At 34.5% G+C, this 15,318-nt stretch overlaps 1 protein-coding gene across 2 annotated transcripts in view; it reads right to left on the reverse strand.

Moving 5' to 3' along the window:
* Positions 1 to 15,318, reverse strand: part of COL24A1 (collagen type XXIV alpha 1 chain) — a 402,120-nt gene that overhangs the window by 350,906 nt on the left and 35,896 nt on the right. For both annotated transcript variants that reach the window (XM_059136719.1, XM_059136718.1), the window contains exons 4-5: positions 12,075 to 12,128; positions 9,451 to 9,504 (exon numbers count right to left, since the gene is read on the reverse strand). In XM_059136719.1, coding sequence (XP_058992702.1) covers positions 9,451 to 9,504; positions 12,075 to 12,128 — 108 coding nt within the window. The remainder of the gene's footprint in view (positions 1 to 9,450; positions 9,505 to 12,074; positions 12,129 to 15,318) is intronic.

Here is a 15,318-nt window from a genome sequence, read left to right on the forward strand (position 1 = left end):
GTTCTTCAACCCTTTCCTCATCAGGATTGCAAAAATGGTAATTTTAAATTCTAACATGCTTTCCTCATTTCCTAGCTTTTTCCATAGAGAGAAAATATCCTTCATCAGCTATTTGGTTGTCCTGAGCTTAAGTTCTATTAAAAAAAAAAAGCAAGATAATTTTGTAAGAAAACTTTTTTCCTTCCCCTTATTTTTCTTCTATTTATCATTTTTCAAAATAATGATATTGTAGTATAATAAAAATATATATTTTGTCTTTGTTCTGGCTTCTGGCACAGAGCTCCTAAAACCCTTGGAATTTCCTGAGTTCCACAAGTGTCTTTTGTTATTCATAACAATCCCCTCTGGCCACATCTGAGTTTATGCTAATGAGGTGACTCAGTGTGGTATCCATAGATAGCTTCAGGATGGGGGCTAGTCACCAGAAAGGCAAACAAGTGGCTAGAGGGTGAGAATTTAGGCAGAGTGGGGGGAGGGGAGGATGAGAGATTGAAATACACAAACTTCTGAACAAAGCGATTCCAAGAGCTTCCAGGTTGGTGAACACATTAATATGCCCAGAAGGTGGCACACCTGGAGAGGGCGCTGAAGTTCTAAGCCCTCACCTTCCATATCCTGCCCTATATGCTCTTTTCCACATAGCTATTCCTGAGTTGTATTCTTTATAATAGACTGAGAAATCTGTTTTCCTGAGTTTGTGAGCTGTTCTAGTGCAGTATTAAGCTTGGGGGAGTGGGGGGCTGTGAGACCCCTGAATTTGTAGTCAGGCAGACAGAAACATGAGCAGCCTGGACAACTCCTCTGTGGCTGTTGTCTCAAGTATAGGCAGTGGAGTCTGACACTAACTCAATGTTGAATACCCAGTTGGTATGAGAGGATTTGATCATTTCAGAGATGTAATTCCTTAGCATCCTCTAAAGGTGACCAGAAAAGTTTTGTCTGTTTGTATTGAGCATCATGATAACTCAATGGATTTAGACATATTTGATGGGATTCAATCCACTGCAGTTATTATCCTTAATGAAGTCCATATCACATCACTCTTTGGCTAGAAGTCTTTCAGATCAGCTCCAGAATCCTTCTGACATGACCGTAATAATCTTTGGTACCCAGAAAGTAGCACTTTTAGTAGAGTTAAGTCATATTTTAACTGAAATCACAGGCATAGAATGAAAAGAAAGGATCATATTCTTTTGTCTGGTCCTTAATAAGATGGTCCCTTTGTTGATCAGAATAACAGAAGCACCTCAGACTTCAACATTTTAACATACACTTTAACATTCAAAATGCTGGATTGAACATTTTTCATAGCAATTTGATTCAGCAAAATTTCTTAGAATGGGTCAACATCTATGCTCAATATATTTATTTATTCACATGTAAAGAAAATGGGACTTCTAGTTTAGAAGACATGAGGACACTGGGTCAAAATCAGGAATAGAAATAGCACTAAGATTATTCTTTGGGATTCAATATTAACTATTATTAACAACATTTAACTTAATATTACTAATGAGACCTTGTTATTACAGTTTATTAAGGTTAGATGATTCATATAACTGAATTAAACTTGGATTTTTTTTATTAGCAAACGTTTTTTAAATCTAATTTAATTTTAAAACGCTTTTTGAGTATAGTTGACAGACAATGTTACATTAGTTTCAGATGTACAGTATAATGATTCAAAATCTTTTTACATCATGCCACACTTATCACAAGTGTAACTACTACCATCTGTCACCATAGAATGTTATTCTACCATCACTGACAATATTCCTTATGCTCTGCCTTTTGTTCACATGACCTATTCATTCCATTACAGGAAGCCTGTATCTCCGGTTCCCCTGCACCGATTTTGCCCATTGCTCTTGCCCTTGGCAACCATCAGTTTGTTCTCTGTATTTACTTGTCTGATTTTGCTTTTTGTTTATTCATTTGTTTTTTGTTTTTTATTTCTTTTAGGCTCCACATGTGGGTGAAATCATATGATATTTGTCTTTCTCAATAAGTGGATTAAATTTGAAGGAACTATTGGACTTGACTAAAGTAATATAAACTGTGAATGTTTATGGCAAGGTTTTAAGTTTCCTTTAAGAAGTGTTTTTGGGGGGCGCCTGGGTTGCTCAGTGGTTTGGGCTGCTGCCTTCGGCTCGGGTCATGATCTCAGGGTCCTGGGATCGAGCCCTGCATCGGGCTCTCTGCTCCGCAGGAAGCCTGCTTCTCTCTCTCTCTCTCTCTCTCTCTCTCTCTCTCTCTGCCTGCCTCTCTGCCTACTTGTGATCTCTGTCTGTCAAATAAATAAATAAAATAAAAAAAAATTTAAAAAAAGAAGTGTTTTTGGGAGGGGTGCCTGGTGGCTCAGTGTTAAACCGTTTAAGCCTCTGCCTTCAGCTCAGGTCATGGTCTCCGGGTCCTGAGATCAGGCCCCATATCGGGCTCCCTGCTCAGCAGGGGGCCTGCTCCCCCCCCCCCCCGCCTGCCTCCCTGCCTACTTGTGATCTCTCTCTCTCTCTCTCTGTGTCAAATAAATAAATAAAATCTAAAAAAAAAAAAAAAAAAGAAGTGTTTTTGGGAAAGGAACTATCTTGACTACAAATAGATTGCCTGGCCTAGAATTATATGGTAGGCTAAAGATATAGACTCTGCATTCATTACTCAGGTTTAAAGATCTACTGCATAACTAATCATGTGCTTAATTAATAGTAATAAAAATATTCATCACCCTGCGAATAAAGTTCATTAAATAGATAAATATGATAAACTGTGAACCCAGATGGCATTTTGCCAGCAAGAAAAAAAAAGCTATTCTCTCTGGTATATAAGAAACGGAATTAAACTTTCTTATCTTTCTCCTTCTCCTTCTTCTTCTTCTTTTGTAACAAATTATTTATGCAAAAACACTCTCCAACAAATGATTTGAAGGGAGAGAATATGAAACTTAGTCAATCTCGAAACAGCCTATACCAAAAGTTTTTATAAAATCCCTAGTGTACTTGCTTTTATTTTTTTATTCCTTTATTTTAGTCAAGTGTATTCTATACACAGTGAAATGCTCTGTGTTATTGTTTGATGAGTTTTGACAAATGAATATACCATACATCATACTCTTATCAACATATAAAATATTGACATCACCCTAGTAAGTTTCTAAAGGCCCCTTCTCTGTCAGCCTCCATGCCCACAAGAAAATACTATTGTGATCTTTTCCACTATAGGTTTGTTTTCCATGTGCTGGATGTTCATATACAATGTATTCTCAAGTGTTTTGTTTGCTTCTTTCCTTCAGCCCAATGTTCCTGAGACTCATTCATGTTGCTACATGTCAGTATTTAGCTCCTTTTTACTGTTGAGTAACATTGTATGGATAAATTAAAAACCTATTGTTAGAAACAGGTTCATTATAGTTTTTTTACTTTATTTGTAAATAACGCTGCTATGAAATTCCAGTTAAGTCTCTTCAGATACTATTTCCTTTTTCTTGGGTAAATACTTAGGAATATAATTTCTGAGTCATAGGATAGGTTATGTTCAACTTTATAAGAAACTGCCAAACTGTATTCTGGGTCCTTGTACCACTTTATACTCCCTCTAGCAGTGTGCACGGGTTTCAGACGCTCTAACTCTTTGCCAACATTTAGTGTTTATAGTCTTTTTAATTTTATCCATTCTGGTTGGTGTGAAGTGGTAATTAATTGTGACCGTATTGGTATTTCCTTTGTGACTAATAATGTCAAGCAGTTTATTGACCATTTTGGAATTCATTTCTTGTAATTTTTCTTAGAAGTTCATTATTTCTATCATTAGTCTCCTGATTTCAGTTAATGAGCTCAATAGTTTTTATTTTGAATCATGTTAGTGTTACTAATGTTGAAAAAAATTGCTATGTAGCCACTAAAATTTTGTGTGGCACTTCATTCTGTTATTTAACAATTTAACAACATAGTTCCCAAGTACTAGAGATCAGTTTCACTCTTAATGCAGTTTATCTTTATATGTTATTATCAGTATCCACAGAATAAGCTGGAATGTTGGAATAGACATGTTTTGTTACTATTGTTAAATCAATTCCTAAAGTCTTTAAATTCTGTTAGGTTACCCCAACCCCACCCTTCCTCCTTTAGGTAGTGTTTTATAAATTAATTATTCGCTATTGTGCAAGACAACATGGTGTTAGGAAGAGAGTAAGACAGATTCACTTCTGAATATAACTCTACCAGTTATAAATTGTGTTACCTTGGTTAAGTACTAAGCTCCCTATGGATGTTTTCTTCTGTGCAAAGTAAAGTACTAAGTTGAATAGTACTTTCTTTTAATTGAAATGAATCTGAATGAGATGCCAGACATAAAATAATTGTCAGAGATTAGAAGCTTAAGAAGTACTAGTTCTCCTTCTCTTATGATACCTGTGCGAAATTCAGCTTTTTGGTTCAGTTTTACATTTATTGAGTCCCCAACACATGCTGGGTACTGGGCTAGACACAAATGCAAAAATGAGTAAGTTCTGGCCCCTGCATTTAAACAATTGAAGAGTTTATTAAGACCAACACATAGTGAGAACTAATTTCGTCTGAAAGGAGATGAGAACTACCAAGATCAGTTTACATTTCCTGTTCTTTATGATAAATACTAATTTTATTGTAAAAGCAAAACAAAATGATTAGTTTTTGCATCAGTCTAGAATATTTTAGCAAAGTAAGCTTTATTCTCATGAATTTTAAAATAGACTTATAAATAAAACCTATTTATATACTGTCTTAAGGTATTTTCATTCATAAGAATCACAACACTCTTTTTGTTTTATTTACCAAATAAGAAGTGTGGTATTTTTAGCGAGTCACATTTGTAATTTGCCTAGTTGCTTCATAAGTAGCTCCTTCAAGAAAAGAAAAATAACATTTTCTTAAGTGTCAACTATATTATACCAGATATTTTATATGCTTTAAATCATTTAACTTATATAAGGTACCTTTTGGTTCTATTGACTTTCATAAAGCCCATTAATCCAAATGTTTATATAGAGATTCCATTATGGATTGCATTTCCTATTTCAGTTAAAACTTTCTAAACTGCAGTTGCTTTCATTTGCTCTTTCCATAGATTCAAGTAACCTCCCTTTGAAATGGACAGATTATCTCTTGTGCAAGAAACAAGATGACTTTTTAATACACTTTTTGTAGTGGCCAACAACTCTACCTCTGCGATTCCTGCTATAACCGAGAAAAGAAAAATATTTGGCATTGTCTTCATACTTCAAAATTTCTTAAATTAGAAGAAATCTTTATTCCCTAAAGGAAAATAAATTCTATGATTGCATGTCAAAATCTATCATAAAGACCTTGCACTCTTCATTTTTTGCATTACCTTGAAAACAATTATAGGAAGATTATAAAGTTTGAACGTTCTATCGATCTTGGTTAATTTAAAATTCATGGTAAACATAAATAGGAATTTTTTAAAATAAAACCACACCCAACAAGCCTTATTGGATGCATTTAAGACAAAGTGGTAATTTTTAACACCTGTCATTAATCTAATGTCCTCTGCAAATATGTGCAATTAAAATAAATCATGGTCAGTTTTGGCTACTTTGGACATAATCATCAAATTATTAAGTTAAACATAAATTAAAGACTAATTCCAGCTTATAAAATTAAGTTCTTAAGAAGTCTAATTAGTTGCTTACAAATTAAAAGTAGGGCTTTTAAATTCCCTCATATATGATCACATAAAAATATTTTATTGGTGAATATTTATAAATAGTCAAAATACAGCCACACTACTAAATATAATATTAAAACTTGAGATCCAGGAGAGCCTGGGTGACTTAGTCGGTCTGCCTTCAGCTCAGTTCATCATCACAGGGTACTGGGATCAAGTCCCACATCAGGCTCTCTGCTCATCAGGGAGCCTGCTTCTCCCTCTCCCTCTGCCTGCCACTATGCCTACTTGTGATCTCTCCTCTCTCTTTCTCAAATAAATAAATAAATAAAGTCTTAAAAAAAAGAAAACTTGAGATTCAAATTTTTATCTATCCTAGATCATTTTACCAAAAACACATTCATACTAGTCAATACTAAAAAATACACTGTTTTTAATCTTGAGAAAATAATAATTTTTACTGCAGAGTTTTTCATTTTCTCAAATATGTTTCTTCTCTAAATATATACATTTTATTTTTTTATTTTTTAAAATTTTATTTATTTATTTGAGAAAGAAAAAGTAAGTGCATAAGCAGAGGGGCAGAGGGAGAAGTAGGAGCAGACTCCCCAAGAGCAGGGAGCCTGATGTGAGGCTTAATCCAAGGACCCTGAGATCATGACCTGAACTGAAGGCAGATGCTTAACTGATTGAGCCACTCAGGCACCTCTAAATATACACAGTTTAAAACTTTAATTAAATCAAATATTTTTCACTATCTCTATCTTTATCTCCTTCCCTTATTCTCCATATTACTCATTTGTTTGTTTTGAGTACCTAATTATTACTGACTGAGATAGGGAAAGGGGGGGGGGGCGAATAAAGCCATGAGGAAATTCCTCTCACAAGTTCTCTCTCTTCCTTCATATTTGTAGGGATGAGGTGGTAGGTAGGACTATGAAGAAATAAAAATTTGAGTAGGCTGATTACTAGTAAGGAAATTAAAGCAGTAATCAAAAACCTCCCAACAAATAAGATTCTAGGTTTTACAGCTTCCTTGGTGAATTCTACCAAATATTTAAAGAAGAGTTAATGCCAATGCTTCTCAAACTCTTCCAAAAAACAGAAGATGAGAGAATGCTTCCTAACTCATTTTACAAGGATACCACAAAAAAAGAAAACTACAGACTGATATCCCTGATAAACACAGATGCAAAATCCTCAACAAAATAGTAGTGAACTAAATTCAACAATAGATTAAGAGGATCATCAAGTGGTATTTATTCCAAGGATACAAGGATGGTTCAACATCTACAAATCAATCAAAATTATACACAACATTAACAAAATGAAGGATAAAAACTATCTCAATAGATACAGAGAAAGCATTTGACAAATGGATGCAACATCCATTTATGATAAAACCTCTCAACAAAGTGGATATAGAGGGGATGTACCTCAGCATAATAAAGGCCATATAAGACAAGCCCACAGTTAACATCATACTAAATGGTAAAAAGCTAAAAGCCTTTCCTTTAAGATCAGGAACAAGGTAAGGATGCTCACTCCTACTACTTTTATTCAACAGAGTATTAGAAGTCCTACCCATGGTAATTAGGCAAGAAAAAGAAAGAAAATACATCCAAATTGGAAGGGAAGAAGTAAAACTGTCACTATTTGAAGATGACATAGTAGAATTAATAAATTCAGTAAAGTTACAGGGTAAAAAACCAACATACAAAAATCTATTGCATTTCAATAAACTAACAACTATCAGAGAAATTTTAAAAATCCCATTTATAATTGCATCAAAAAGAATGAAATCTAGGAATAAATTTAACCAAGAAGGTAAAAAACTTGTATGCTGAAAACTGTAAGACATTAACAAAAGAAACTGAAGACACAAATAATTATAAGATAGTCTATGCTAATGGAGTAGAAGAATTAGTATTAAAATATCCATATTACCCAAAGCAATCTATAGACTCAATGCACTCTCTATCAAAATTCCAATTGCACATTTCACAAAGATAGAAAAAATAATCCTCAAATGTGTATGGAACCACAAAAGACCATGAATAGCCAAAGCAATCTTGAGAAGAACAACAAAGCTGGAGGCTTCATGCTCCCCGATTTCAAACTATATTACAAAGCTATAAAAATGAAAACAATATGGTACTGACATAAAAAGACTCACACAGATCAATGGGACAGAATAAAGAGCGCAGAAATAAACCCATATATATGGCCAATTAACTTACAACAAAAGAGGCAAGACTATACAACAGGGAAAGGACAGTTTCTTTAATAAATGGTGTTGGGAAAACTGGATGTTATATGCAAAAGAATGAAATTAGACTATTATACTATACATAAAAATAAGCTCAAAATGAGTTAAAGACTTTAAAAGACCTGAAACCATAAAACTTCTAGTACAAAACATAGCCAGTAAGCTTCTTGACATCATTCTTGGCAATGATTTTTTTAGATCTAACTCCAAAAGTAAAGGCAACAAAAGCAAAAATAAACAAGTGGCAATACAGCAAATTGAAAAGCTTCAGAAAAGAAAATTATCATAAAAGTGAAAAGGCATTACTGAATTCGAGAAAATATTTGCAAACTATGTATCCAAACTCATACAAGTCAACATCAAAACAAAACAACTGATTAAGAAATAGGCAGAGGGTTTGAATAGGCACTTTTTCCAAGAAATACAAATGGCAAACATGAAAAAGTGCTCAATATCTCAGAGTCATCAGAGAAATGCAAATCAAAACCACAATGACTTGTCACTTCACACCTGCTGGAATGGTTATTATCAAAGAGACAAGAAATAACTAGTGTTGGTGAAGACTGGTAAAGGTGTGGATTACAGGGAACTCACATGTACTGCTGGAAGAAATGTAAATTGTACAACCATAAATGCAAATGTCAACAGTATTGACTTTTGTCAAAAAAATTCAAAATAACTTCTAGTTATAAGATAAATAATTTAAGGAGATGAAAAATACAGCATAGGGAATATAGCCAATCATGTAAAATAGAAAGTGAATAGAACTAATAATCCAACAATTCTAATTCTGGGTATTTTATCACAAAAAGACAAAAACACTAATTCATCAAGATATATGCATCCTTATGTTTATTGCATCATTATTTACAACAGCCAAGATATGAAAAGGACCTAAGTGTCCATCAATGATTGAAAGGACAAAGAAGATGTGGTATAAACACACACACACACACACACACACACACACACACTGCACACATAATGGACTACTACTCAGCCATGAAGAAATGAAATCTTGTCATTTGTGACAACATGGATGGACCTTGAGGGTATTAGGCTAAGTGAAATAAGCCAGACAGAGAAATACAGATATTGCATGATCTCACTTATATGTGGAATCTAAAAAACAAAACAGATGAGCAAATAAAACAAAATTTATGTATTCAGAGAACAGAGTAGTGGTTGCAGGGGCAGGGGGGAGTATACACTTCTACTTGTGAAATAAATAGGGGATATGATGTGTGGCATAGTGATCACAGTCAAAATTTGAAGATTGTCAGGAGAATGGATCACGAACATTTTCATCACAAGAAAAATTTTTTTTGTCACTTTTAACGGTGATGGATGGTAGCTGGACTTACAGTGGTGATCATTTGCAGTATGTGCAAGTGTCAAATCATTATGTTATATACTTGAAACTAGTCTAATATTTATGTCAACTATACCTCGATTACAAAAAGTTAAGGACCTTCTTTAATAATGTCAGGAAAATAATGTGATACTCACTAGTCTTCACTCACCTTTGGACCTGGTAATCCAGGTAACCCAGGATTTCCATGTGGCCCTGGTATGCCCTGAAAATAGTAGAGAGGTCAGATCGCTCTTAGAACAGATCCAGATACAAATAATAGGCAATAAACAATGTTTATTGTAACATTCAAATATTGCACAGCATAATTTCATAAAATGAATGGGACCTTTTTTTCTCCCCCACAAAGTTCTTCATGTTTTCCTAGATGTTGGATATTTCACTCTTGGACAAGAGAGCTACACTAATTACAGAGGACTGTATTTCCCATCTTTTGATTCAAAACCCTGCCTTGAGATGCTTACCTCCCTTATTTTTCACCCTTATCTCCAGCCATATTGCATAGTGCTACTTCTAAAAGCTATGCAGAGTAAGAAGCCTAAAAATAAGAAAGTGCAAATGTTTAATCTTCTGCTAACATGTGTTAACCCTTTCTGCACTTGGGTTTTTGTTTATGACATTATGTATGCCTATAAGACTTAGTTCATTTCATTTTGCCCTCCTACAGCTGCCCAAATCATTCTTCAAGTGTCAGCTAAGATCCCACCTCATTTTTAAGTCCTAGCTACACTGTTATAAAGTGATTTCTCTATCCTACTAACTTCCATAGGAATCAATGCCTGGAAAATTCATTTGCAATTAATTGTATATGCTTTAAAATATCTCTTACACTGTTTAATCTGTTCTTTAAATATTTTATTGCTATTTTAGCTATCTTATGACATGTGCCATTTAGTTCTAGGATTTTTTTGAAAAGGGGCTGTTTTTCATATCACCAGTATAGCACTTGGAACATATTAGATACTCAATAAATATTTGTCAATAATTGCTTCTATTTACCAACTATGCATAGATAACTGTGCTAATGCTTTACTTATTTCCCATTACCTATTTATAAGTGAAGAAACTTAAGCTCATGGGACCAGCAAGCAGAAGAACTAAGATTCACCTCCAGCAAGCCTTTCAGGTGACCCCTATATTCATCTGGGTTTGGTACCCACTCCTGGGCTCTTCAGCCATACTTCTAGGTTAACATATCACATATAGTTAATAATTACTTATTTTCCAGCCTTTTCAATTCTGAATTGATAGAGCATTGTGTTTCAGAAAGGAGAGAGGCATCAGCAATGGCAATACTGGTGGTATATCTAGCAAAATCAAAACTAAGGGAAAAAGATGAGATATTATGACACATGCCATTTGTAACCTTCAAAAAGTAAATTTCAATAAAATAGGTGGAAAGATTATGGAGATTTACAAGTGAGTTATTGGTGGAGATGTAGGGCAACGGCATAAACTATTATTTAACAAAGCTCAATAGTGCAATGGTGAGCTAGGAGCATAACTTTAGGAAAAATTAATGTCAGTGAAAGTTTGAGGGTTTTTCTTTAAGAATAATTTATTAGTTGTCGCCAAATGAGACAAAATCTAGGGAGAAAAAAAAATAAAAAGTTGCAAGTTTTAAGATAAATAATGGAATGAGGATAAAATTAGGCACAAAAATGGGATAATTAGTCTTGAGAAGAGGAATATATTCCTTCCTTAAAGAAAGGATTAGAAAAATCTTTTAAAAAGATAAAAATTAAAGAAGGAAACTGCTGCATCATGAGAATAGCTGGAGCCTCAGACGTTGAAGGTCATGCTGTGGGGAACAGCCTCCATGGTGGAAAGGGAATGGAATTAGGGCAGAAAGAGATCCAGTTCCTCAGAAGAGTAGGACCCAGACAGAGAGTGAGGAGGACAGAAGTGGTGCGCCAGCCACGGGAGGGGGTGTGGGCGCGTTCATGAGAGACTCTGAGGGGAACGTGATAGGTCATCAAGTAGAAAGAAATCAACCAAATGCCAAACAAAACTACACCAGTCGTGTTCATTTAAGGCCTCATACAGACAAAAGTTTGTTGTGAATATGGACGACTCACAGTAATAGTTCAGGATGATTTTTCATTATATTGTTTACATGACAGATAAAAATCAGGATAGAAAGAAAGTGGATTGTCCATGGCATACGTATTTGTCTTTGTAACAGTCATAATTCCTTTTCTGGCTCTTACAAGAATGCCTGTTAGTAAAAGTCCACGTTGATTTTTTTCAGTTTCAAAAGAAATGAATTTTAACACAGCAGTAAATCTTTTTTGGACCTGTGTAATGTGAGAAACTACTGCTGATCCTTAAGGCAGCTTTTTCCTCAGGACAATTATTTTTCTAGTCCGTAGTTCCAGCATTTTCCACTATGTAATCCAGGAACGTACTATTTTAAGGCAGCCCACTCCTCTTCATTTCCCAAAGCAAATGAACCCCACCTTGAACCATCAACTACCGATGAGATCACTTTATAATGAAGAATAATGTTACAAGTAGCACTACAAGAGCCACTAATCTACAAATTTGATAATCCTCTTTGGGCATGTTCACAGAGAATGCTTTGGCTGGGTGTTTACTCTCAAATAAACAAGCTGCACATGTTCCCGAGTTTTCTCTTGAATTGGCAAAGGTAGGGCTATGTTTGAAGATCCAGGCAGGTTTCCAAAGGAAGTATATACTGTACAATACTAGGAAGAACATACTGCAAAGTTACTAATTCTAACAGCAAGTGGGACATGGAACTCATTCACTTACCCGTGGACCTCTCTTTCCTGATGGACCTGGGATACCTGCTGGACCCGGTGGACCCTTGGAAAAAAAATGCCGAGATGTTAGACACCGTAATAGACCCATCTTTTCTCAAAAGTCTCATTAAGATTCCCATACTAGGGCTTCTTTTTCAGTCCCCAGTTCCCAGTTGATAATGATTTTAAAGTAACATGAATCCCCTCACCCTAATCAGCAGGGATGAGAGTTGAAACTCAAGTGTCCTCTTTAATCTGGCCAGAAATGGCAGCAGGAAGTCTGTGACTTATGGTTACAGCCACTGTATCTGGTTTTTACAGGGACCATAACTAGTAGTTTTATGGGTAATTTTTACCTAACTTTACTTTTACTACTGAAGGCGGAATTCAATTTAGGGTTTGGAGACTGACAAATACAGGTTTTTCCAAACACATTTCAAAAGACTTGCCCTGAAAAATTAAAGCACTGACCATATTATGTTCCTTTAAAAGACTTATAGCAAGAATCTGTGTAACGTGTTAAATTGTTATAATGAGATCCTTCTAGTATATTCAGTAATAAATCTGCCTTACACCAAATACAGCATACCCGGAGGTCAGTAATAGACTTAAATAGTTTGCAAAACAAAGTAGGAAAGCAAAAATTGATCTATTTTAAAGTGTTCTGAATTCTTTAAATGTTACTTATTAAATATATCAAATAAGAAATAGGAAATTACTACTTTACTTCCTCATGTAATGCTTTCTATCATCTTTTTTACTTTAACAATCAACTGGGGCAGAATGAATTTGGGATATGGTTAACACATTCATTCATTCATTCATCTTTCATTCACTTGTTACTGAGCACTCTGCTGACATGGAATTATTCTTCATGTCTTTAGACCACATACATCTTCCATTTTACAAATATCCATTCAATATAGCCTTCAAAATAGTATGAACATTGAAATTAGACATACCAAAGTTAAAGTACTAGCCCTCTCATTAACAAGTAGCATGACCTAATGAGCCTCATTTTTATCAGGCATTTTTTCTCATTTCTCATTCTTGATATTAACTACTCTTTGAAATTTTCTTCTTTTATTTATATTACAGTCATTTTGAAGTTTTGTAATGCTCTTTATATATTTTGAAATGTCCATTTTCCTTTAATTGTATTTTTTCCTCTCTTATCCCCTAACCTGATCAAAATCTTTCATGTATTTCCTAATATTGAGAGATAAGTACTATTTCTATTCAACCTCAGACTGAGGGCATGCTCCTTCCTAAGCTGTTCAAATATTTTAACAGCTATTATTATGTTACTAGCATTCATCCAAAATTGACTTCCACTTATTTTTTTTTAAATTGGAATTCTTTTCACAGTTCTGGTTCTGTTGTTATAATCAGAAATTAAAGGCTACTTATTTGAAGTCCCCCCAAAAATAAAAAAATGGAAAATTAAAACAGAATGTCTAGTTTGGTTTATTGCCTTATCACACAATACATTACAACAAAAGGAAACACGATTCCATTCACACTGAAAAGGTAACAACATTAGCTACTGGGGAAGAAAGAAAGTATATTTTATGTCATGATGGAAATATTTATGTTGTTTAATAAGCCCTAAATAAAAATCAATTTTAGCTTTCTTCACAATTTTGCATTTTCAAATCTTTGAGAGTTGATTATTAAGAGGGACTTCTAGAAAACAGGAAAACAAACTGATTTGATATGTCATGACTGACTGAGGAGAATAAGTTATTTTCTGTAAATTAAAGTTAAATACTAAAAATGGCACTTTAACTTTGAGATTATTAGTTATTAAGAGAAATTCAATGACAATTCAATGACAAGAACAGTGGTTTTGCAATTGTCCTGTCTAGATTCAAATCATGCCTCAAGCATTTACTAGCTGAATGACCTTGGACAAGTCAGTTACTCTTTCTAAGCCTTAGTTTCCTCATCTTTAAAATACTGACGATAAAAATACGCCTTTCTGGGCGCCTGGGTGGCTCAGTGGGTTAAGCCACTGCCTTCGGCTCAGGTCATGATCTCAGGGTCCTGGGATCGAGTCCCGCATCGGGCTCTCTGCTCAGCAGGGAACCTGCTTCCTCCTCTCTCTCTCTCTGCCTGCCTCTCTGCCTACTTGTAATCTCTCTCTGTCAAATAAATAAATAAAATCTTAAAAGAAAATTTAAAAAAAAAAAAAAAAAAAAAGAATTAGAGGGCGCCTGGGTGGCTCAGTGGGTTAAGCCGCTGCTTTCGGCTCAGGTCATGATCTCAGAGTCCTGGGATCGAGTCCCGCATCAGGCTCTCAGCGGGGAGCCTGCTTCCCTCTCTCTCTCTCTGCCTGCCTCTCTATCTACTTGTGATTTCTCTCTGTCAAATAAATAAATAAAATCTTTAAAAAAAAAAAAATACGCCTTTCAAAGTTCCTGCGAACATTAAAGATACTAGAGGTATAAAATACTTATAACCATTGCTGATACATAGTAATTAACCAGTAAACTCTAAGGTAATGAATTTTTTAAAGGTGTATATGGGCACAACAAGCACTCAATTCATGTTAGTTATAATTACTAGGATATATATACACTAAGGCAAATATATTCACTAGACAAAACTTTTAAAACATAGTAATGCCTGGGTAATTAATCTTGGAAATCCTGTATCTAAATTTCCTTTTTTAATTGCTTTAGTCACTCATTCATTCACTCAATCGATAGACATTAGTAAGCATCAAGCCCTCCTGCAGCTTAAGACTGGATAAAAAGACACACGTTAACAGATAAGCATATAATTATACATTTTACTTAGTGATATGAAGGAAAAGAACAAACAAGCAACAGAGAGATTAACAGGGTGCACCTAATTTATTTGTTGTAGCAGAAAAGACTTCCCTGAGGAGGTGCTAAGTTAGACTGAAAGACAAAAAAGAGAAGAGAGGAGGAAGTAAAATTCCAGAAAATTGGAAGAAAATGAACAAAGCAAATGGAACAAAAAGCAACAGTGTTATTGAGGAATTAAAAGAAAACGTAGTGAGCGTAAGGAAAAGGGGGAAAAAATGAGGCTGCAGAAAGAAGGAGCCAGATCACATATAGCTGCATAGGTTATAATAAGAAGTCTTTCATTTATTCTAAGTGCTTTATTCTTCTGCCACTGAAGAATTTAAGCAATTAAATGATGTGATGTGATTTGTGTTTTCAAAAAGATCACTGGAGAATTTACATAAAATATGGCAGAATGAGAACATTTTTTAAACTATCCTC

This window comes from Mustela lutreola, chromosome 10 (genome assembly GCF_030435805.1).
Source record: "Mustela lutreola isolate mMusLut2 chromosome 10, mMusLut2.pri, whole genome shotgun sequence".
Taxonomy (NCBI): domain Eukaryota; kingdom Metazoa; phylum Chordata; class Mammalia; order Carnivora; family Mustelidae; genus Mustela; species Mustela lutreola.